Genomic DNA, 24083 nt, shown 5'->3' on the forward strand with positions numbered 1-24083 from the left:
GACCACAGTCGTCTTAACATCGTCATGTAAATACGTGTCATCAAAGATTACTCAAAAATTGCTCATTATATCTCAATCATATTTAAAACGGACGACATGACAAGTATTAGCTTTTGATTTATACAAAAAAGATCAAAATCAGTGCACCCAGTAAAAAGATATAACGTATAATACAACGTAGGGTGACGAAAAAACCGTCAAGTAAATACGCAATATTAGATATAACTCACAAATTACGAATCAAATCTCAATTAAATTTGAATGGGACCACGTGACGAATAGTAGCTTTTAATTTATATAAGAAACGTCAAAATCGATGCACCCAGTAAAAAGTTATGAGGTATAATACAACGTAAGGTGACGAAAATAATGTCAAGTAAATACGCGTTATCAAAGATTAATCAAAAAGTAGTTATCAGATCTCGATAAAATTTATATGTGACCACATGATAAACATCAGCTTTCGATTAAAGTAAAAATTATCAAAATCGATACAACCAGTAAAAAGTTATTGCGGATTTTCAAGAGTTTCTCTCGATTTCTCTGGGATCCCATCATCAGATCCTGGTTTCCTTACCATGGTACCAAACTAGGGATATCCCCTTTCCAACAAAAAAAAGAATTATCAAAATCGGTACACCCAGTAGAAAGTTATGTGGTATAATACAACGTAGGTCGACGAAAAAAGCGTCAAGTAAAAACGCATTATTAGATATAATTCGAAAAGTAGTTGTTAGATCTCAAATAAATTTAAATGGGACCAATCGGCACACACCACCTTTCGATTAAAACAAAATTTGTCGAAATCGGTCTACCTGGTCAAAAGTTCTGATGTAACATACATAAAAAAAAAAAAAAAAAAAAAATACAGTCGAATTGAGAACCTCCTCCTTTTTTGGAAGTCGGTTAAAAAAATAAATAATACATGTCCTTAATATACTGTTTCAATGTTCATCCATAACATAAGAACAATATTTAAAGTAAATTTAACTCGAAAATTAAGTTGTGCTAACACGAATAATAAACCCATTATTGTCTAATATCGATTCATCTCTTCCATGCCATATAAGTTCGTCATGATAACGACATTAATTAAAAGCAGAAACTAAGCGTACTTACTAAAAAAAACTAATTGCAAGCCGACAACACATGTTGAAACTATAATATATCATATTTCATAGTGTTTTAGTAATCATAAAAATAACGATCCACAAGAAAATTGAGTTCTTCAAATTATTACCAATTAACGCCATCTATACCGCAATAACACTTACTTAACAGGAATGTCGAGAAGAAATAATAGGATTCACGAGCCAAGACATCTTGCTAATGTCCATTTGAATTACAAAATACTACACACGCAGAATTAAACACATACTGAACGTTAGGGAGCTATTTCATTGGACTCGATCTTATCGTTAGATCTGATGATCTTAAATTAATACATAAACACTTAATACTTTACAGCTCCCAGTAGTATAATAATACTTAATTAGGGTTGCAAAAACACACACAACACAAACAATACAGGATCAACAAAAATATCAGTATGACCTAAAAAATATTTGTCACGTGCTGAGATCGCACCCACAATCGTTAGCCCATTAGCCTTTGTTCTAACATTTATAATTAAGTTTTATGTGTAGTTGTACAAGTCTCGGTTTTTGTTATAAATATCTTAAAACGATAATTACTCTTGGTAGGAATCTGCATAATACTACAAATCTGCATAAGAGCAGCGTGATAGATTAGGCTTACCATTTACTACCAATTGTCATAGCAAAAAATGTAATTTTGTTTTGGTATTCAGTGCTCATTTTATGCTAAGTTAAACTCCTATATTAATTATAATAGCAGCAATAGCAATTTGACGATACATTGTAATTTAACTGCGCAAAAATAACCCTGCCTTAGCCTAAGCAAAATTATCATTAAAATGTTTGAACTAACCTTCTAAAAGATCAAGGTAAAAATAACTCTATGTAAAGTTCATTTGAACCTATTTATAATGATACTATGATGTCGACCATAATTGTGTTTACTGAACTATTTTTAAAAAAAATATTTCTTAAAACAATTACCATTTACAGACTAAGTGAGAAGTTCTTATAAATTTTACAGTGTTTGTAACGATTTAATGGAGACTTAATGATAGGATGTTAATTTTCCTTTAGCAATTATATCATCTATATTTTTAACGACTACATTCATCATAGGATAAGAGATATAAAAATTAAATTTAAAAAAAACTGACACAATAACCTGAGTTGCCTTTAAAAAGGTGGCAGTGGAACTGTGTTATCCCTTGCCTCTTACGACACCCACGGGAAGAGAGGGGGTGGCTATATTCATTGCTACCGTAGCCATACAGGGGCATAAATATATTTGCAAACATGCGGTTATTCTTCCCCACTTTCTCCCCCCACAACTTTTAAACGACTCAACCGATTTTCATAAAACATATCTAAAAACACTCGCCCGTAACTCACCTTTCATACAAAAAAAACTAAATTGAAATCGCTGCATCCGTTCGCGAGTTACGGAGCCACAGACAGACAGACAGACAGACACGTCAAACCCCTCTTTTTGCGTCGGGTGTTAAAAATATTTTTTAAGACAACTTTAAAATACTTCGCGTAAAGAAGTAGAGATTCATATGGGTATATCATGGCGCTTTACAGCCTAAAAGATATAAGTACAGTCTTATACAGATAAATATAGAATTTGAAGTTTTGTTATAATATTATAAAATATATATTCACGTTGTATGTCTCCCCACCGTGCCTCGGAGAGCACGTTAAGCCATTGGTCCCGATTGTTATCATGTGACACCTGATAGCGATCGTTACTCATAGTAGGGAATATATCCGCCAACCCGAATTGGAGCAGCGTGGTGGATTCAGCTCTGATTCTTCTAGTACACGGGGAAAGAGGCCTATACCCAGCAGTGGTATGTTACAGGCTGAAGCGTATATTTTTCTTCATACGTTGACAAATATATTTAAGATATTTCTTTAAAAATAAACTAATTGCGTTGCTCTGAAAATAAAGTTTTTATTTCATAAAATTTTAATTTACATTGTAAGAAAAATCATTTAAATCAACTCTTACGTTATTAATTACTTTATTATTATTATACGTCTTCATCAGCCACCATATTATTTTTTCATGTCATCTGACACTTTAAAACGCTAAATTTAAATATTTAAAGACAGGACACTCTTTATATATATATTATATATATATATATATATATATATTGTGAAATATATATATATATAAATATATATAAATATATATATATATATTGTGAAAGGTTTATATAAAAGCACCTTTATAAAACAGAATAGCTCGCAATAATACAAGCAACTTGTTGGTTATTACTTGCTAAGCACAAGACTTCCTACACCAAGGATAACGCTTTCAAATACACTTATTATTGCTTCTAATCACATGCAGATAATTATATAGATATAAATATTCTCATTAATCGTAATCTATTTTATTCATTAAAGTATATGTGTTAAATTGTGTAACACACGTTTACTGAAATGTACTAGATTCAAATTGAAATGAATTTTATAAGTAAACTCTTTATTAAATAATTTTATAGACTAGCTCTTACTGTCATTTTTTCGTAAATAAATAAGTATATCGATTTTTTAATCTTCTTTTGTCCTGACATTAAAGATCACAAAAAATATCCGATTTGTTGCAGTCGTTCGTAAAAATTTGAAGTTATGCGCATACATACATAATATGTATTCCATTACATATACGTATATTACATTTCGGCAATTTATTTTTATATAAGACTAGCTGACCCGGCCACGCGTTTTTTGGCTGTATATAATTGTTTTAAAAATATTACGTTAAGATTTGAATTTTAAAGAAATGACCAGTGATTCAAAAAAAATTGCGTTTGAATCGAAATAAAGTATAGTCTAAGTATATTTTAAGTTGGACAACGCTACATATCTGTGCCAAATTTCATTAAAATCGGTCCAATCAACCTTCAAAGTCGGTACAAATATACTTTTCGATAAATATGATACACTTTTTTATATAAATAATTCAAATGTAAGCTTGTGTTGTTCTTTAACTTAGGATTCTTAGGAAATAGAATGATATGTAATATATGACATAAGTATGATATATATACGATATAGTAATACTTCATACATATAAAACCAACATGGTTCTCTCAAACTTGTATCTACATCCAACTATTAACAACCCACGTCCGAGTGATTTTAGGTGATTATCAAAACATCTTTCAATTTAATTAACATAGTGTGTTTCACTCAATATACAATCGCTTAACTTAACTTTATTTTAAATTTTGATGCTGATAGCTTCTATAGCCAGATATATGAAATTCCAAAATGGAATATTTCCAAAACAAGAAACAAACAGAAAGTTTTAGTGAATTTAATTATTACTTTATAAAGACATACATAATTATACCTTCGATTGTTTTTTAGTTTGTTACGTTTTAAAACTACTTAATATTTAAAAAATCGAGTTTGATATCTTGTAACGCAGGTCTTTATTTTTTTACTAAAAAAATAGATAAAGCTCATTATTCGGTGCAGGGTTATATAGTTGCTAAAGGTATGTGGACTTAGTAATGATGTATTTCTTGCAGGATATTGCTAATTTTATACTAAACCATAGTTTTTGTACTTCAACAACTGCGAAGCTTCTTCTTCTTAGCAGAATGTAAATTCATGATCGGTGGTAGCTTCACCTTTAAAAATAACAATCACACAAAAATAATATCAAATTCCAATTTGTAAAATGACAATTCGAAAGTGCTTTTAATACCCATTTGAATAAAGTTATTTTATTTGATTTGGTTCTACACAAACTAAGTATCTATATATTAATACGTGAAGCAAAAACTTTGTACCTTTTTTATGAAAATTGCGTGGACGGAGAAGTATGAAATTTCGCACACTTATATTTTATATAGAGAAGGAGTGCAGAATTCTAATATTTTTTTTAATCATGCATAAAATTACATAAAATTAATTTAAAAAAAAAACGTTACACACACTACCATGTATTTGACACACACACGCATATTATATTCTTTTGTTGACTGTCAGTCGGTAGTCAAATTTAAATATTAAAAAAAAGGTTCTTTATTTTCACAATTTTTTGGTTTTATTTAATAATTTTTTTTATTAATGGCCGAATTTCGACCTCTTGGCGATCACTAGTTTATATAAATAATTGATATATAAATATTGTGGTTTGACGTACAGCTTTTGAGGTAAATTCAAAGTTTACTAGACTATAAAGACCAAACTCAATCCAAAAGCCGTAATTAAACAACTATGTAATTACAAACTTTTCTATAACAATTTGAATTCGATGGGAATCTTCTCGATGAAAGATTACAGCACAAACAAAGAATAACAAAAACAGATCGCCACAGATGTTCATTCGGCATACAAATCGGCAATTAACTCTTTTAATAGCTGCCAGTGAAGGATTTCTTATAAAGAATGCTGGTAGCAAAAACTGCGCGTGCGGGTAAGATTGGAAAGCGTAAAATGTACTGAAAGATCTATGATGAATGTGCGTCGCCGTGGCATTTATTAATGTTGAGTGATGTAAGTAAATAAATAAATATCTTATAACATACACACAAGGTCATCTATTCCTGTGATAAGTAACTTAGTACTTGTGTTATTGGTAACAGCCAACTGTTACAGCTATTTTTTTTTTGATAAATATATATAGAAAATAGTACATATATAAATAAATAGATACTAATATTACACCCAGACTCAGGCAGGAATCTAATCCACAAACCGCGGAGCAGAAACCACCGGTCTACTACAAACTGCGCCAACGGGCTAGTCTTTAGTCTATGAGCAAGTGACCGGGCATTGAAAATGATATTCTCAGTTTGAATTATTTTTTACAAAAACTAAAAGTTCAAGAATAAACGTAATCGTACCTGGGAAATATGATAAATAATTACACTATAAATACTAAGAAAAAACTTTTTGTCCTAAGGTCGTCTCTTAACAGACTTTATAATTATTTCAAATAACTATAACACTATTTTACAACTCACTAATGTAACGATATAATGATAACAGGTTGCCAATTGTACCTAAATTACTTGTAGGTATAGTATACAAAACATACATCAAACCGCGGGTCGTAGTTTCATTTGCATATTAAAGAGAGACGGATATTGTTTTTATTATACCATTGTTCTGCTTGTAATTATACGCTGTTCTCTTTGAACGTATTTTGACAGCTAAAACTGTACTATCATCTTTATTGTTTAGAAGTTAAAGTTGATATTCATTTGTTGCTGCCTTCAACTCAGATTGATCGAAATTGATTAATGAGATGAATATCCTTAATGAAAGCATTGTTATGATGAGACTAAGGTTATCTAATGATGCAACGGTAATAAAACTTCGATTTCTATAATGGTTTCTTTATAATACGGCGTACAGAGATAGAAATAAATTACGTTGCTCAAGCAATAACTTACACATAGTCATACAACTTCAAAATATTTTTATAATGCATATAGCATGATGTTAAATAAATATTTCGACGTAAAAGAAAATAGAGATTTCGTAACAAAATTGATCAGTACTGATAAACGTAATCGTAAAATAAATCAAGTTTAATAATAATATCTAACATAAATAGTACTTCGTAACTATGTTATCGTTAATAGCACTCGTTATCACACACTCACACTCATAAAGTCTTTGAAATTATCTCACATTCTGAAAACACCAAATTTACTTTGTCTAAATGGAGCGTTTAATGCTGCTGATAAACTGAGTCCTATTATCTTTCTCGTATCTCTTGGTGCAACTATGCCATCATCCCATAGGCGAGCAGTACTGTAATACGGTCGTCCCTCTTTTTCAAATTGAGCTTCTAGGGGTGCCCTCACTTTCTTTTCGTCTTCTTCTGTCCAAGGTTTGCCCGCCCTATTAGCTTTCTCTTTAGCAACCAATGAGAGTACTGTAGCAGCTTGAGGTCCACCCATCACAGAAATTCTTGCATTTGGCCACATATAAAGGAAACTAGGAGAATAAGCACGCCCACACATGCCGTAGTTACCAGCTCCAAAACTGCCACCTACAATGACAGTAATCTTAGGCCCTTTAAAACAACTTACGGCTGTCACCATTTTTGCGCCGTTCTTTGCAATCCCACCAGCTTCAGCCTCCCTTCCGACCATAAAACCAGTAATATTCTGTAGGAATAATAAAGGTATTTTACGAGCAGCACACAGTTGAATGAAATGTGAGCCTTTTAAGGCAGCTTCCGATTGTAGAACACCATTATTGCCGATTACACCCACTGGATGACCATACACAGATGCAAACCCACAAACTAATGTCTCACCATACAGTTGTTTAAATTCATGGAACCTACTACCATCGACTACTCTAGCGATCACTTCTCTGATATCAAAAGGTCTTTGAATATTCGCTCCAACAATTCCATGCAAATCTTCAATATTATATACAGGATCATCAACTTTTGGGGCATAAACTCTAACTCTTTGATCATTATTCCAGTACAAGTTTGCAACGACATTTCTCGCTAAGTGTAGGGCATGCTCATCGTCTTGAGCATAATGATCAGTAACTCCAGACTGTCGACAATGCAAGTCAGCACCTCCTAAATCTTCCGCAGATACTGATTCACCTGTAGCTGCTTTCACAAGCGGGGGACCAGCCAAAAAAATTGTACCTTGGTTCTTTATTATAATACTTTCATCAGACATACTTGGTATGTACGCACCGCCCGCCGTACACGATCCCATGACAACGGATATTTGTGGAATATCTTCTGCAGACATATTCGCTTGGTTATAAAATATCCTACCGAAGTGTTCTCTATCCGGAAACACGTCCGCTTGGTCTGGCAAATGAGCTCCACCCGAGTCAACGAGGTAAATGCAAGGAAGCCGGCACTCTTGGGCAATTGCCTGAGCTCTTAAGTGTTTCTTAACTGTGATAGGAAAATAGGTTCCTCCTTTAACAGTAGCGTCGTTCCCAACAATCATGCAGTCCCGACCTTGAACTTTACCGATAGCAGTAACGATGCCCGCGCTCGGAACTTGACCTTTGTACATGTCGGTGGCGGCCAACGTACTCAATTCTAAAACGTCGCTTCCCTCGTCCACTAACCGGTTTATCCTGTCTCTCACTAGCAATTTTCCTCTCGCCGTGTGCCTCTTTACCGCCTCCTCGGGACCGCCTTTGATAGCCTCATTTGTTTTCAGCTGTAGCTCCTCAACGAGCTCGTCCATTTTGGTCTTATTTTCTTGATAGTAGGGATCATTTCTGTTCGGTTCACTTCCAATCACTGTGGCGTAACTGTATTGCCGGCACGTTCCACTTAAACGCCGTAAACCTTTTGCTAATTTAAGCATTTTCGCGTTAACAATGTATGCAATAAACACGACCGGTACGCGAGTTTGTTTCTCGCTACTGACGATAAAGTAATTACAGTTATCAAAACGATTAAGTCGGACGGAAACAATTTCGTCAAGCGTGTTGACCCACGGTGATAAAAATTCGAATTCACAGATAATATATTTTATTCAACTGTTTGCTTTACACTAAATCAACGTAGAAACACTGATTACTTATTATCATGTACACGCTATTCAGTTACTTTATCGCGGCATAAATTCGCAATAAAATAAACGACAATGACACTGTTATTGTTATGAACGTTAAACGCATACGAAATTATAATGAAAATAACGCAACTCACTCGTACTAATAGTTATTGAAATTGTAATTATTTGTATAGTGTATGCAATAAGACTTGTATGCATACTCTGTGGAATACGAATTTACAAATATAAGGACAATTATTATTGGCCATTCATTATTTATTAAAAACGGTAGCTTTACTGTAAGAATAAGAAAAAACTTATTTAATTTCTGCTGATATGATACAACTAAATATATCAGACATATTTTAATATATTATTTGTGCTATAATAGTTAATCTCCTTAAATCCATAAAGATTATTATTGTTTTTGCAACATACCAATACAGTAAGAAACTACACTAGGAATAAAAATATATTCTATATCAATATATTTCCGTCTGAATACTTTGTTTACGTTTACAACATTACATATACATACATCCATTGTAATAATACAGTGTTAGTAATATCGATAGACAAAAGAAGAAATAAAAACAATTAAATCGTAACAATCGACACGTAGAGGCGTACAATCGTGTGTTAAACAATCAAAAGGTGAATGACTCGCTTCACTTTCGTTGACAGGCACGAGAGGGCGACTCACAGGTGTCGTCTGACGTTACGTTGGTTGTAATAATAAATTTAACTGTTCTTTTCAATATATCAAATTTATCTTTTTGGCTTGACCTTTGCGGTGTGTAATTATTTTCGAGTCTATACTTACATAATAAAATGTATTATTTAATACAGAAAAACGCCCCTGCTCCGCAAGAATACATTGACGTGAACGTTATATCAATTTTTTTTATCGAAAAGAAATAGATAAAAGATAAGAACTGATCACATAATTGCTGTGTGGTTACGGTAGTTAGATTATAGCCATCCCCTCTCTTCCCGTGGATGTCGTAAGAGGCGACTAAGGGATAACACAGTTTCACTACCACCTTGGAACTTAAAAAGCCAACCGATGGCGGGATAACCATCCAACTTACTGACTTTGAAATACACAGGCCGAAGACGAGCAGCAGCGTTTTCGGTACGGCAAAGCCAGCTCTGCGGTCACCAACCCGCCTGCCCAGCGTGGTGACTATCGGTAAAACGTATGAGTTCACGCCATATTTGGCGCTAAGTTGTGGAGACCTATGTCCAGAAGTGGACTGTATGCTGAAGTGATGATGATGAATGATTATGCAATAAGGCCATTAAAACATAATCAGTAAATTATAGGTACTTCTTCATTAGTAAAAATAACCTAAACGCGTTGAATCACATATAGTCATTTCATTCAGTGATTTGGATTAATGGCTTCCAATAGTGCCTAAATAACGTGGCTTATTTTTCTTATTTTGCGTAAATTTATTTTCTTCTTTTTAAGAAAAGAAAAAAAGAAATTTACGGAAAATAAGAAAAACTCACACTAAGGTGTGAGTTTTACTTATACTCAATTTTGCACACCTACAAACGTCTGCCCTTATACGTCCTAAGTTTGGCTGGTGCTTCTAGCACTAAGCCAGCCTTTTGTAAATTCTTTAATGTATTGTGCAATAAAGTAGTAATAAATAAATAAATAAAATGGTAGTATGGTATTAAAAGTCATATTCGACTGTGTACTGCAAGTTCCCATATTATAGGAAAGCGGAAACTGACGGATAAAGCGATGAGTCCATTATACTCATACATGTAATGTGAAAGGTTATTCAAATTGCTCTCAGGATTCCCACAGCGTCAATCCTTCCTTCGACGGGTTATTCTGTAATATATTATTAGAACAATATTGCGTGTTTCGCGCTAGTTTCAAGTTATTGTATCTTTTGTATTATTAAAGTATATGTTCTAGCTAGGAGGGGAACCAAATCTAATAGTGGTAAAGATCTTTTTGCTATTAATAAGAGAGAGACAAAAAATAACATAAGGAGAAACCTAAGTCATGATTTATATGTTGAAATGTTTACCATTGTTGATGGTATCCTTGATGGTATCTTGGGTTAATCAAAAATTACTTTAAACAAATAGTAGGTCTTCAAAAGCACTGATGAATCGTGTTTGTACAAATTAAAATTATATTTGTGTAAATTAATTTCGGAATATAGATTCTACAGAGATGAATTGGCAAGGAACTCTGCAGTTACTTTAAAAAAAAACTAAGTAAATAATAGTAACTGATCTTGCAATGGTAATAACAGAATACACCATACTTTATAAGTACGTTTGTGTGCTGTCAGTGTTCTAGGAATGCTTAACAAGACCTATTTCGTTAAGATTTCACACTCCAGATACCTAATCGTTTACTAGTAACCTTTCGTCACGGAAGTCGTGTCATCAACGCATTTGGTACCATATATGAATTCGTAGCATACTCCCATTGTTTTGAAAAATTGTAGGTAAGCAATAAGCAAAGCATCATGTCGCGTTAGTAACACTGTTTGCATTTGATATTTTTTTTTTAATATACAACCAGGTCGCCAAACAAGCCTAGATATATACTGCTCACGATGATGGTAAGCGATTACCCTAGCTTATAGACAACACCAGAAACAATGCAAGCGCTTTTCCGATCCTACCGCTAAATCCTCCCCAGAAGGTCTGGTCGCCTACCTCACGACAGGAATACAACAATACTTGAAAGCATTATTATTTAGCCGTGATCTTCTGTAAAGGCACTTTCCCAGTCGAGGTCCTCCAGATTTTGTCCCCAGTTTAAATAATGACAACTAACCCCAATAGATATAAATTTCTATCAAAATCTTTCTCATCGTACTGTATTTTGGACATTATTTTATCATGTGTACAAAAAAATTCAGTTCAAATTAAATAACAAAATAATAATATTGGTTACTTCCTAAAATTCGAAATATGTCAGTTGCAACTTGCTATAATAGTTTAATGTCATTCAGATTTTTGGAAATTTAACTCCTAATGAACTAAAAGCGGGTGCCGGAATTAAGGGGATAAAACTAGCTTAATTAATATTTTAAAGGATGACCATTTTATGTAAGATTCACGTGTTTAATGATAGCCGTTCGTAGCCAAGTCAAGTAGCTACTATACACTGTGGGTAAATCCGTATGCATACGACCAGTAAAATACAATAAAAATAAGAGATAAAGAGTAATTATTTATTTTTGTCTGACTTCTAAGCGACCTTAAAAATATTTCGTGTAGGTTATCAATTGTAATGGAATCGACGTTACTTATTTATTTTGTTTTGATAGTCTATATTAGTTAAGCAATATTTTTAATTTCTATTATAATATGCAACGAAAATCTTCAACAGCCATTTTGCAAGTCAAGATAGAAATATGACATTGTTTAAATTAAGTGAAAGTGTTTTTTTTTTTTCTTTAATTTTGATCTTTTTCCGTTACACATAAAATATCCATATAATAAATAATCAACAATATTACTTTGTTACAGGATCGAGACGAACAAACAAAATTAGAAATGAAACACAGACAAGAAGAAGATGATTTGTACAGAAAATTCTCGAAACATCGTGAAGAAGAAAACAGAAGAATACGAGAAGAAATACAGGTAATATACTTACTATTTCGTTACCCAAAAGTAAAAACATAGGTTCGTGACAATTCGACCGCAAACTAAGGTTTTTTTTTAGTAGATAAATCTTTGATTAAATAACTATTAATGTTATGTTTTTCATAATTTGACAAATGGCTTAAATTATCTAATTTTTCAAAAAAACAACAAAATATTCGTAAAATTTATAGTACAGTATCTAGTGCAATTTCTCTGACTGGAAGCAAACATTTTAAAGACAAATAATTTATGAATTTACTGAATTACAGATCGTAGAACTTATTAAAAAAATTAAAATGAATGAAACTGTCTTTCTTTAGGACGAATGGGAAAGGGAGTTAGAAAGGTTAACGAACAGATTCCAGCAAGAAATGCAAGTTAAGAAACGTCGACCAGACTCTGAGATCGGTGCGCTGACACTACGACATCAGCAGGAGAGAGCCGATCTCGAGAAGAACATGACACTCCGGAGAGATAAGAAGAAAGAAAGCCTGACGAGGAAAATGTTAGAGCACGAAAGGTAATAATTACGACCTTTGTCAATTATATTATACATCTAATGGTACAGCTTGAGGTTTAAATTTTAGTGGGTACCTAAGTTAAGATCCATTTACATTATTATTTTTTTTTCAAAATTGGCGAAGCATAGAAGCATAACGCTAAGTGCGTTCGTTGTCATACATCTATATATAAATATATCTTCTTATTTAATAGTAAATTTCTTTTTAAACCTTCATGTCGGAATCAGTAATTTAAAAACGGCCAATATTAAATCAAAAGAAAATAAGCTTACGTCACGTTTAACATTTAAACAAGTTCAATCAAGTGAAAAATGGCAACATCATCAGCGGGCAGTTGAAAGAGTCGAGACAGTGAGAATCTACTTTCCTTTACAACTCATTTGCTAAGCCGGATGTTAAACAAAATGCATGTGAATATAGCTCTGAAGGCCGTTTTCACGAGTTGTAGATATCGCTATTTGACGGATGATGGTATTCAACATATTACACACATATACAGCTTATGATACAATTATATAATTATTCTTTTTTAAATCCAATTAAAATATACTTATGAGATATTTTTATTCGCAAATATGAATCTGAAAGTTTTAGTTAACTAATTGAAGTCAAACGGTTCCTAATGGTCTATTCTATATCTTGCTGTTAAAGTCTACCCGTAACTTATTTGCAGGATAAATTCACAACCAATGAAACCGGCCCTGAATGGTGTATCACATTATAAATATAAACTAACGGTCGACAGTTATATCTCTTTGTAATCAGATGAAAATGTAATGAGTTTTTAATGATTTCGTAGAAAGGTGTAAATGAATTTTTACGTTACCGCACAGTCGGTCAAACGTGATAGCATTATAAATGTAGTTCATTGATGTTGCTGGCCGAGAATTCGTTTTTTTTTGTTTTTTTTTCAGTAATAAGTTCCACTTTTCAAACAATTCATAATTTTGTTCCTTTATGCATATTGTATTTTATATAATTAAAAAATATCAATCGTAGTAAGTTCCGTTTATTTGTTTCTTTTTTTTTTCAAAATAAGTTCCAGCTCTCCAAAAAAAGTTTTTGTTGTTCCTTCATACATGTTGTATGAGTGTACTACAAAATATTTTAATTTTCGTTTAATAATAACTATACAACTTGTTATATTTTTTTATATCTTGAATTTCTATCCACCATCGTCAAAATCTTAAACCGCCTAAGGAAAAACATTATAAAATAAATCTATATGTACATTCATAAAAATATAATAAAAATCGTTGTTATTTGATTATTTTCCTTAGGGCAGCGACAGCAGCCTTGGTAGAAAAACAGAGCCACGAAATGATGGAGCTCATCCAAGAACGAAGGTCGGAGTACATGGCAGCGTCATCAATTTATCTCGATGGAGAAGAAGCCCCTCCGTATCCTGCCCGAGCTCCAGCACCGCAGCCACCCTTAGTCTCCAAGTTCCACATTTATACAGACCCCGCTGAATTCGCCGATGTGGACAAAATTGCCATTTCGGTAAGTTTAACTAGAAAATATTGATACCACATGTTTTATGTATGTATTTTAAATTATATTTTATTAACTAGCTGATGGAGTTTGTACTATCTTGCGCCTAATAAGTATATTATTATTATAAATAAATACATATCTTACAACATACACACACGGTCGTCTGTTCCCATGTTAAGCAATTTTATGCTTGTGTTACAGGTAACAGCCGAGTGTTTTAGCTAAATATTTTTTTTATAAATATACATAGAAATATTACATATATAAATACAAATATTACACCCAGACTCAGGCGAGAATCGAACCCGCAAAGCGCGGAACATAAAGCAGGGGCACTACAAACTGCGCTAATGGTACACTACAAACTGCGCCAATGCGCTAGTCGAATAATTCAATTTAAATTATTGTTACGTATTCGGAAATTTACCAATTTTGATTTTTTTTTTATTACTTAAGAATCTTCCTCAAAGAAATAGAAAACACAAAAAAATCGCCTAGAAATAGTCCAGCCGTCCGCATTTCTATTTATATAGAAATTTCATAATTAAGACACAGCCAAAGTTTACGTAATTTTATTACGGAATTAATATTAATGAAGTGAAATAAAAACGGAATCAATCGATAGATTTAGGCAAATTATCGAATTTATATTGATAAATTAATTACATTATAACGAATAAACTTGATTAATAATAACAGACCACCTACGCGTAAAACGATATTAAGGTCTTGTTACGCCGGCGGCTGATAATTTCTATCTTAGAAATAAGTAACATGAGTTATATAGGTATAGGTATATAGGCTCTTAGGACTTTATGGCTTATTTCACCTCAACTAATAAAATCAAAAACTCAAAATCAAAAATAGCGTTATTCAAATAGGCTCCAAGAGCACTTTCGAATCGTCATTTACAAATTAAAACCTTAAAAATAAATTATTATATTTGTAGAAGTAAAGCTACCACTGATTCGGAAGATTCTACTCTAAGATGTAGATTCTACTAATACTACATAATATATTGATTTTACGTGTTTTGAATAGCTACGAGTATATCTAACAAATATCTATAATTTGATGAAACAAAAAAATCATTTATCTATGAAGAATACGGATAACTATCGATTAAATGTTAATGTACGATTACTATAATAAGTATCCAAAGCTGTGTTAACAACAGCCGGTAAAACAAACTAAAAATTAATAAGCAATTACACATAAAAATAAAAATTTTAAAAATTAAAAAAAAAATTATGTTTGTATTCAATTATATTTTTTTACTCAACATTAGGTAGCGCAAGAAGACCAAAAGACCTTCACCGATCTCGTCCGACAATTAGTGGGCAGATGTGCGAGTGACGTGGAAAAAGCTCGCACGATATTCCGCTGGATCACCGTCAAGAACTTGAACAACATTCAGTTCGATGACAATCTCAGGGGAGACTCGCCCCTCGGACTGCTGAGAGGCATAAAGCACGGCACAGAAAGTTACCATGTTCTGTTTAAGAGATTGTGCAGGTAACTATGAGCATACTGACGAAATATTCACTTAACCATTTCATTATTACAGGCGTAATTTCTAAACCTGTGGGAATATTGGGATAACAACTTAGACGTATTCTAGTAGCCTAGTAGGTACCTATTTACTTGCCCACCAACTACATGCCAGATACATCGTAAAAGTTCTAGTAGATGTAATGTAAAACAATAATATAAATGATGAATTTATATCGAATAAAGACCATCAATAATTATTATTTGATCACCGTGACCGTTAAGGCAAACGCCACTTGCCATAAACTGTCTTTTTTACCCAACGGCCCCCAGTAGGATTTTCTCCTGTGTCGGTGGTCCGCTTAGACACAAGACACAAGTATGAATATATAAATGGCCAATGTTTGTCACGTGCGGGAATCGAACTCACAACTGCAAGCTTAACCAGCCAGTACTGTGACCGCTGCGCTATGCATCGTCAGCACACACCTGATAGTAACTAACACACATTTACCACAACACTACATAAAACCCTGAAATATGACGGTAATATAACTCCCCCTATCCTTACAGTTACGCAGGCCTGCACTGCGTGGTCATCAAGGGCTACAGCAAGTCAGCGGGCTACCAGCCGGGCGTCCGTTTCGAGGACAACCGGTTTCGTAACTCCTGGAACGCGGTGTACGTGGCCGGTGCCTGGAGATTCGTGCAGTGTAATTGGGGAGCTCGGCATTTGGTGAATGCTAAGGACGCCCCTAAACCAGGGAATAGGGGGAAGAGTGACAGCTTGAGGTATGAATCCTTAAATAATGACTCATATATAGTATAAATCGGAAATGAATGTAATATGAATCATTGACCATTAGATAAATTGTTGATGACTAGTCAAATCTAAAAGTATAGAAGATAAAAATTAATAATATTCTAAGATATTTCAAAGTTAACTTTGATATGAAATAAAATCTAATCATGTAATAATTAAAACAAAATTTTGAGATTGGACACAACCAAATAAATGTTGGTCGAAATAAGCGTTGTCTGTTTTACTAATTAAAATAAAATCAAATCTAGAGCAGACCGTTTGAGGAAGTACCAATCTTACGGAAGATCACACGAAAATAATACTACATACGGTATTTTTGGGTTCTTATGGTTCGTAATATAGCCAGAGCTGGAAATGCGCTGTATTAACTACGAGTACGGGGGTAGAATCTGTCTTACGTATATGGCGTACGCTAACCGCTTAGTATCAGGCGAGTCGTAAGCTTGTTGGCATCCAGTGACATTAAAAAAAACGATTAATACACTATCCAATATTATCACTTCTAATGTGCAAGCTCTGGAATGTTACGAAACAAAAAATGGATGATTAGTTAAAACATTCATGGCGGACTGTTTCTATTTCTATAACAAAACTAACTGGTTTATTCGAGAAAAAAAATGTATGAAGAGTTTTCATATGTAATTAGAAGCCACAAAATATTTTTCAACTTTTATCTTCATGACCTTACTGTCTGTGTCTGGAAATCTGACTTTAAAACTGACTCATGTTTCACCTTAATATGTTGCTTAGAACTTAAGCTAGCTAGACAGCTAGATGTGAACTAAAATTCAAGTACCCTATCTCAAATTATTTACATTTGTCAGATATGAATACGATGACCACTACTTCCTGACCGACCCTCGGGAGTTCATCTACGAGTTCTACCCTCTGCAACCGGACTGGCAGCTACTCAAGACTCCAATAACGTTGCACGACTTCGAGGAACTGCCCTTCGTCAGGTCGCTGTTCTTCCGATATGGACTTTACTTCAGCGATCCAAACACTAAAGCTGTCATGTTTACTGATTCTACTGGTTAGTACGTTTTTAATTAATTTATTAATTCAGCTTTTAACATCATCTGTTGGTTATAGTCGCCATATACTATTACATTTAAACTTAACTTTTTAGGCAAATCTTTGTACTATTTTTAATCGATTGATTTTAATAATTGCATAGGCCAATTTATCCACGTAGGAGAAGGGTTATTAAATCTTTCGCTTATTTCTTATTCGTCACGTTTGAAAAAACTTTTCACTTTTGGGCATAGGCCACTTTATCCACGTAGGAGAAGGGTTATTAAATCTTTCGCTTATTTCTTATTCGGCACGTTTGAAAAAACTTCTCACTTTTGGGCATAGACCACTTTATCCACGTAGGAGAAGGGTTATTAAATCTTTCGCTTATTTCTTATTCGTCACGTTTGAAAAAACTTCTCACTTTTGGGCATAGGCCACTTTATCCACGTAGGAGAAGGGTTATTAAATCTTTCGCTTATTTCTTATTCGGCACGTTTGAAAAAACTTCTCACTTTTGGGCATAGGCCACTTTATCCACGTAGGAGAAGGATTATTAAATCTTTCGCTTATTTTTTTTTTTTTTTTCGCTTATTTCTGATTCGTTAAGTTTGAAAAAAGTCAGTCAGGTTGAGCAATACCACCAATGATATTCTAAATTGTATTTACGTCTTAGGGAACGCACCCATACTTCGCGACCCGTTCAGGACCGGTCTTTAAAATTAACCACGCTTGGTCACAGGGGCGATAAGTGGATTTAGATTGTCGTCACGTAGTCAATAATCTCTAGAACCGAGTGGATTGATACTGGGAACGTGTTCGTTGAAGGTGATTGAGATGAAAAACAAATGTTAATATAAGAAAAGAATACTTCTACTTTAGTAAATTAAGTTCCTGTTATAGTATTCTTCTTGATAATATTTTTTCCACTTATAGGTAGGTATATGCACGCATTAGTGCCAAAATATATTTTTTTTAACTTTCTGTTTCCAAAGATTTGTTGAACCACACTTCTGAATTACTACGTGAAAACTGAAGGAGGAGGTTTTAGCAAATACTACGGGTGGGCTACCAAGGAGAGAGAGGGGGTTAAAAAACTGTAAAAACGGGTCACCTAGTAACGTACCCAATGTTACTATAGCAGTATGTTTGTGTTTGTGATATTAGTGTTACCATACGTTGGAAATGGTTTATTTTATTCTTATTATATAGGTTATTAAAAGTCTTAATTGAATTTTTAAACAACTACTAATTAGGTAACTACAGCTATTAACAGCTATAAAAATTCAATATTTTTCTACTCGTGCTTCAACTGAAATAACATGATAACATAACGTAATAGTTTAACGTAAGAAGTATGATATTTTGTGTGTGTAGGTGCAGCGACGATGCGTATAGCGATGCCCGCACACATGCAAAGCTCGCTCATCTTCCACTACAACCTCAAGTTCTACGATACGGAAGGAGATGGCTTTGATGGCGTCAGTCTCAAGCGATTTGTTATGCAGGTACATGCTTCTATTTATTTTCAAATGTATTGTCTATCTGAAACTTTCTCGAAATTTCTATAATGTATCTAAAGTATACCTAAATTTTAATTATACTTCCTATTATGGGTTCTTTAACTGAAAATTAAATTTTAGAAATGAGGTTTTAACTAAGGTTTTTATAAGCTTGATGGTCGCTCTTTACACTTACTTAATATTACAAGAATATTATCAATACCGATTTCACGGAATTTATTTTGCGACGTTGCAGACTTAGGTTTTGTTATAATTGCGATGTCCGGTTAAAATGAATCAATTAAATGTATATTAAAATAAGTAGATTGATAAAAAAAAACGAGCGTGCTTTAGACTACACGACTGAAGTAAAACTTCTTTAGCTCCATCTAACTTATATCTCCCTCTCAACTTCCGTTCGCCTCGCCCGATCACACTTTTCGTAACGTTCTCGTCACGCATTCACCAGCATACTCCCCAAGTCAAGCGTGCGTAAAGAAGTTTTACTTCAATAATTGATTTTTTTACTTTCAGTCAGTGGTGGGCAATGTAGTATCATTCAGGGTGCACGCTCCTTGCAGCGGGGCTTTCCTTCTAGATATATTCGCAAACGCAGTCACTCCTCGCGAATACCTCACTGGGGAGCCAATGAAATTCAAGAGCGTTTGCAAGTTTAAGGTATGTCTACATTTAATCTATCGTAAAAATAAAATTTCATACTATTTTCCTATTTTTAACAGACTTCAAAAAAAGGAGGAGGTTACTCAATTCGACCGTATATATTTTTTTTATGTATGTTCAGGGATAACTCCGTCGTTTATGAACCGATTTTGATAATTCTTTTTTTGTTGGAAAGAAGATATCCCTAGTTTGGTACCGTGATAAGGAAACCAAGATCTGATGATAGCATCCCAGAGAAATCGAGGAAAATTCTCGAAAATCCGCATAACTTTTTACTGGGTGTACCGATTTTGATGATTTTTAATTTAATCGAAAACCGATGTTTATCATGTGGTCACATTTAAATTTCATCGAGACCTGATTACAACTTTGGGAGTAATCTTTGATAATGCGTATTTCATCATTACAGCCTATACAGTCCACTGCTGGACATAGGCCTCCACAAGTTTACGTCAAAAATAACGTGAACTCATGTGTTTTGCCCATAGTCACCACGCTGGGCAGGCGGGTTGGTGACCGCAGTACTGGCTTTGTCGCACCAAAGACGCTGCTGCCCGTCTTCGGCCTGTGTATTTCAAAGCCAGCAGTTGGATGGCTATCCCGCCATCGGTCGGCTTATTAAGTTCCAAGATGGTTGTGGAACCTTGTTATCCCTTAGTCGCCTCTTACGACACCCACGGGAAGAGAGGGGGTGGCTAAATTCTTTAGTGCCGTAGCCACACAGCACAATGCGTATTTACTTGACTATTTTTTCATCTACCTACGTTGTACGTTGTTGTGTACTACGTTACTTGTCGATATAATTGAAGCCGGTTTTTCTTCGTTTGTCTGCAAACACAATTATCTTTCTTAATTTGGTATTTTAAGCTCTAATTTCGATGTAGTTTAACTGAAGTAGGGCTGAAGTACAGCAGAAAATATCCTACTCAAAATCTGGAGCAGCCGGACTGGGGAAGTACCTCGACCGTACAAAAGATCACAGATAAATAATACTGAGCAAACTGACCAGAGCTTTTGATTGGGATTGGGGTTAGTGTTGGCAACGCGCTTGCGATGCGTGTGGTGTTGCAGACGTCTGTCGACTACTGTAATCGCTTATCCCTAATCGCTATCAGTTGAGCCCTACGCTTGTTTGCCAACCTAGTTGTATAAAAAATTGTTTTAATTGTTAAAAAAAAACAATAAGATAAGAACAGAAAAACAAAATTAGTTACCCACAAAATAAATAACAAGAATAATAGTCTGTAAGTTAAATGAGGTCGTTACACAATAACAAAAAGTATTTGTTTAAAATTTGAATACGTTGAAAATTTTTCCTAGTAAATTGCTTTTAAATTTATAATTTAGTGTATTAAATTGTTTTGTATTATCAGATATGTTGCGCGGAACTGCAAACCGTCATGGTTCCGTTACCAGACTGCGCGAGCGGAGAATGGGGACCGACCAAAGCTACCAGACTCTTTGGACTGGTACCAATTACACATCAGGTAAAATTATAAAAAATATTAAAAAATCAAGACAAACTGGTAATCTTGATTAATTTAACAAAAGTACAAAATTTCGTTCGTTTTTTTTTTTTTTTTTATACTGATAACAAAATATACTGTATCAAATTAACACAGTTTAATAATAATAAAGCATCTTTAGCTTACCTTTTTACTTCATATTACTTACTTCATATTAGCCCCTATGTAAGTAGACCCTTTGAATTTTACATTTTTTTGAAGTTTTTCTTTATTTATTACATAATTATCTCCATTATCAATTTAGAAACTTTAAAATACTTCATTGAATATGTGTACATTTAAAATTTCAGGAGGCGCTAGTATTCGCTGGACGAGAGCTAGAAATCCAATTCCGCATGTCGCGCCCTCTCGCGGACTTCATGGCGACCCTTCATAAGAACGGAGTTGACGAGAAACGCTTATCGAAATACGTGCAACAAAGCGTTTCAGAAGACATCGTTACCTTCTATATAACATTCCCTGAAGAAGGTAATTTATTAACATAATATCCTAGCTATGATATATCATATATCCATAGAAGTAGGGCACAGCTAAATGCAAGCAAATATGTTGTAGGAATGTCATAGTTGTAGTTCAACCTTACAAAAGATCACAGTTAAATAACACTGCTTTCAAATGTTGTATTCATGTAGTGAGTAAGGTGTGGCCAAGTTCCGACCGTTCTCCTACATGGAGAAAGAGGCCTACGCTCAAAAATGGGATGTTACAGGCTGAAGCAATCATCAGTCAATCAATCAGTTTTATTTAAACTAGTAAAACTTAGTAACTATAACGTTTGATACTCTTTCGTTTTGGACTTGAAAAGAACTTGGTTACACAAATTATAATAAACTACGATTTACCCATCTCGACATAAACATATAACAACAATAGCCAACAACAATAAAACAGCCAACGACAATACAACAACCAACAACAATACAAAAGCCAACAACAATACAACAGACAACAATAATACAACAGACAACAACAATACAACAGACAACAACAATACAACATCCAACAACAATACAACATCCAACAACAATACAACATCCAACAACAATACAACATCCAACAACAATACAACATCCAACAATAATACAATAATCAACAACAATACAACAGCCAACAACGATACAACAGCCAACATTATACTAAAATTCTCTCTAACCATTAAAATTTTGTTACAGGTCAATACGGCCTAGACATCTACACCAGGGAACGCAATGGACCTACAGCTATACATCAAAACGGGTCCACGGAGAAAGAAAAGCACCTCCTTACACACTGTTGCAAATATCTTATTAATAGCAGCAAAAGAAACTAAACTTAGTTATTAAAATATTTCAAGAGACGTCTCTTTGTAAATTTGTGGAATTGTGTACTAAAATTTCAGGATTTAAATGAATTTTTAGTTCATTTTTTACTTTAATATTCGAGATAGATTGGAGTTAGATTTAAAGAACTGTCAAAATAGAATCGAAACAAATATTAATTTTTTTTTTATGAATGAAAACTCAAATTTTAATGAAAATACGAAATCTAAATTTCGTGAAAATCCAAAAGAAATTAATTTTTTGACTAAATGTTTTAGCAATAGCACAGGGCAAGAGATAAATGCTATAACGGGATAGCTATTTTTAAAAGAATGTTTAATAATATAATATAAGAACTATATCCAAATGTAGATATTATTAGGTAATATAAAAACCGTCCATTAAGATAAAATTTTAATAATACAATTATATTATACATATATTTTTGTAAATGACTTTAATTTTAACAATATTTCATTATTTTAAGTAATCTAGGTTGTGTTGACGCAATCTAATTGCGATCGTAGTTTTAAATATATTTGATGAAACTTATATTGATATTTGACAACAGTTAAAAATTTAGAATGACATTTTATTAAATGTAATAATTATTTTATTTATTAAGATATAGTAACATTTTAATATGAAAAAAAAAAGATAGCACAGAACACATAGTCACAGATAAAAGATGTATACATCAAATTTCAAATTACTAATTTTACAGATATATTTATTGCATTAAAAATATAAAAATTATTAATTATGTATTAATATAAATCAATAGAAAATATCCATGACAATTATCTTTTTTTCATCACAACCACGTCAAGTCAATAATTACGAAAATTAAAGCATTTTTTTTTTTTGTTTTATTTAACGATACATCCCACTTACGCTTAATCCATAAAATGTAATTACTAAGAACCATATAATTTTAACATTATCATTATGATATACGTAATTTATAGTATATATTTTATTAATTAATAATATACAAGGTGTGTAAATTTTCTTTATAAAATATATGGCAAGTTATTTTTCTAAATATTCGTTTTATTTTTACAAACTAATCAGATTTATGATATTGAGCACCCGATGCTGTGGGACGGTATGGTTTAATACTTAAGTACTTGTATGTTAAACATACTATGAGAATGCATATACAATATCCTTATTTTCAAAATTCTTGTTCCTATATTCAAGTAACGTTTCGTTTTATGCGAACACTAACTTTTTACTTAGTACTTATCGTGTGGTCCTAATTTAAATTAGACCAAGATCTGACGAGGAATTTATGAGTTCAATAGTCTTCTAATTTTTATTCAAAAAAGAAAAAGAATTATTTGAATATAGAAACCGAACTTAAGTCATTAATCAAAAGTCAAAAATTATTAAAAAATCGAAATACTATTTTATACGTCACATCGCTTAACCAATTAAGTAGTTGTCATATCACTTCTCACGTGGAACG

The 24083-nt window shown here is 33.1% G+C and overlaps 2 protein-coding genes across 2 annotated transcripts in view; one reads left to right on the plus strand and one right to left on the minus strand.

Annotated features, from left to right (window-relative positions):
• The window catches only part of LOC123661645 (hillarin), a 59242-nt gene extending 35774 nt beyond the window's left edge, over nucleotides 1-23468 (plus strand). Inside the window, exons 4-14 of the mRNA XM_045596598.1 lie at nucleotides 12140-12256; nucleotides 12580-12779; nucleotides 14061-14283; nucleotides 15566-15792; nucleotides 16342-16560; nucleotides 17416-17624; nucleotides 18983-19113; nucleotides 19642-19785; nucleotides 21162-21275; nucleotides 21605-21782; nucleotides 22487-23468. Of these exons, the coding sequence (XP_045452554.1) occupies nucleotides 12140-12256; nucleotides 12580-12779; nucleotides 14061-14283; nucleotides 15566-15792; nucleotides 16342-16560; nucleotides 17416-17624; nucleotides 18983-19113; nucleotides 19642-19785; nucleotides 21162-21275; nucleotides 21605-21782; nucleotides 22487-22623 (1899 nt within the window). The 3' untranslated portion in view covers nucleotides 22624-23468. The remainder of the gene's footprint in view (nucleotides 1-12139; nucleotides 12257-12579; nucleotides 12780-14060; nucleotides 14284-15565; nucleotides 15793-16341; nucleotides 16561-17415; nucleotides 17625-18982; nucleotides 19114-19641; nucleotides 19786-21161; nucleotides 21276-21604; nucleotides 21783-22486) is intronic.
• LOC123661646 (probable methylcrotonoyl-CoA carboxylase beta chain, mitochondrial) lies at nucleotides 6451-8434 on the minus strand. Its single transcript, XM_045596599.1, has one exon. The coding sequence runs from the start codon at nucleotides 8432-8434 to the stop codon at nucleotides 6761-6763; it is 1674 nt and encodes a 557-aa protein (XP_045452555.1). The 3' UTR covers nucleotides 6451-6760.
• Nucleotides 23469-24083: the final 615 nt, after the last annotated feature.

Source organism: Melitaea cinxia, chromosome 17 (genome assembly GCF_905220565.1).
Source record: "Melitaea cinxia chromosome 17, ilMelCinx1.1, whole genome shotgun sequence".
NCBI classification, from domain to species: Eukaryota; Metazoa; Arthropoda; class Insecta; order Lepidoptera; family Nymphalidae; genus Melitaea; species Melitaea cinxia.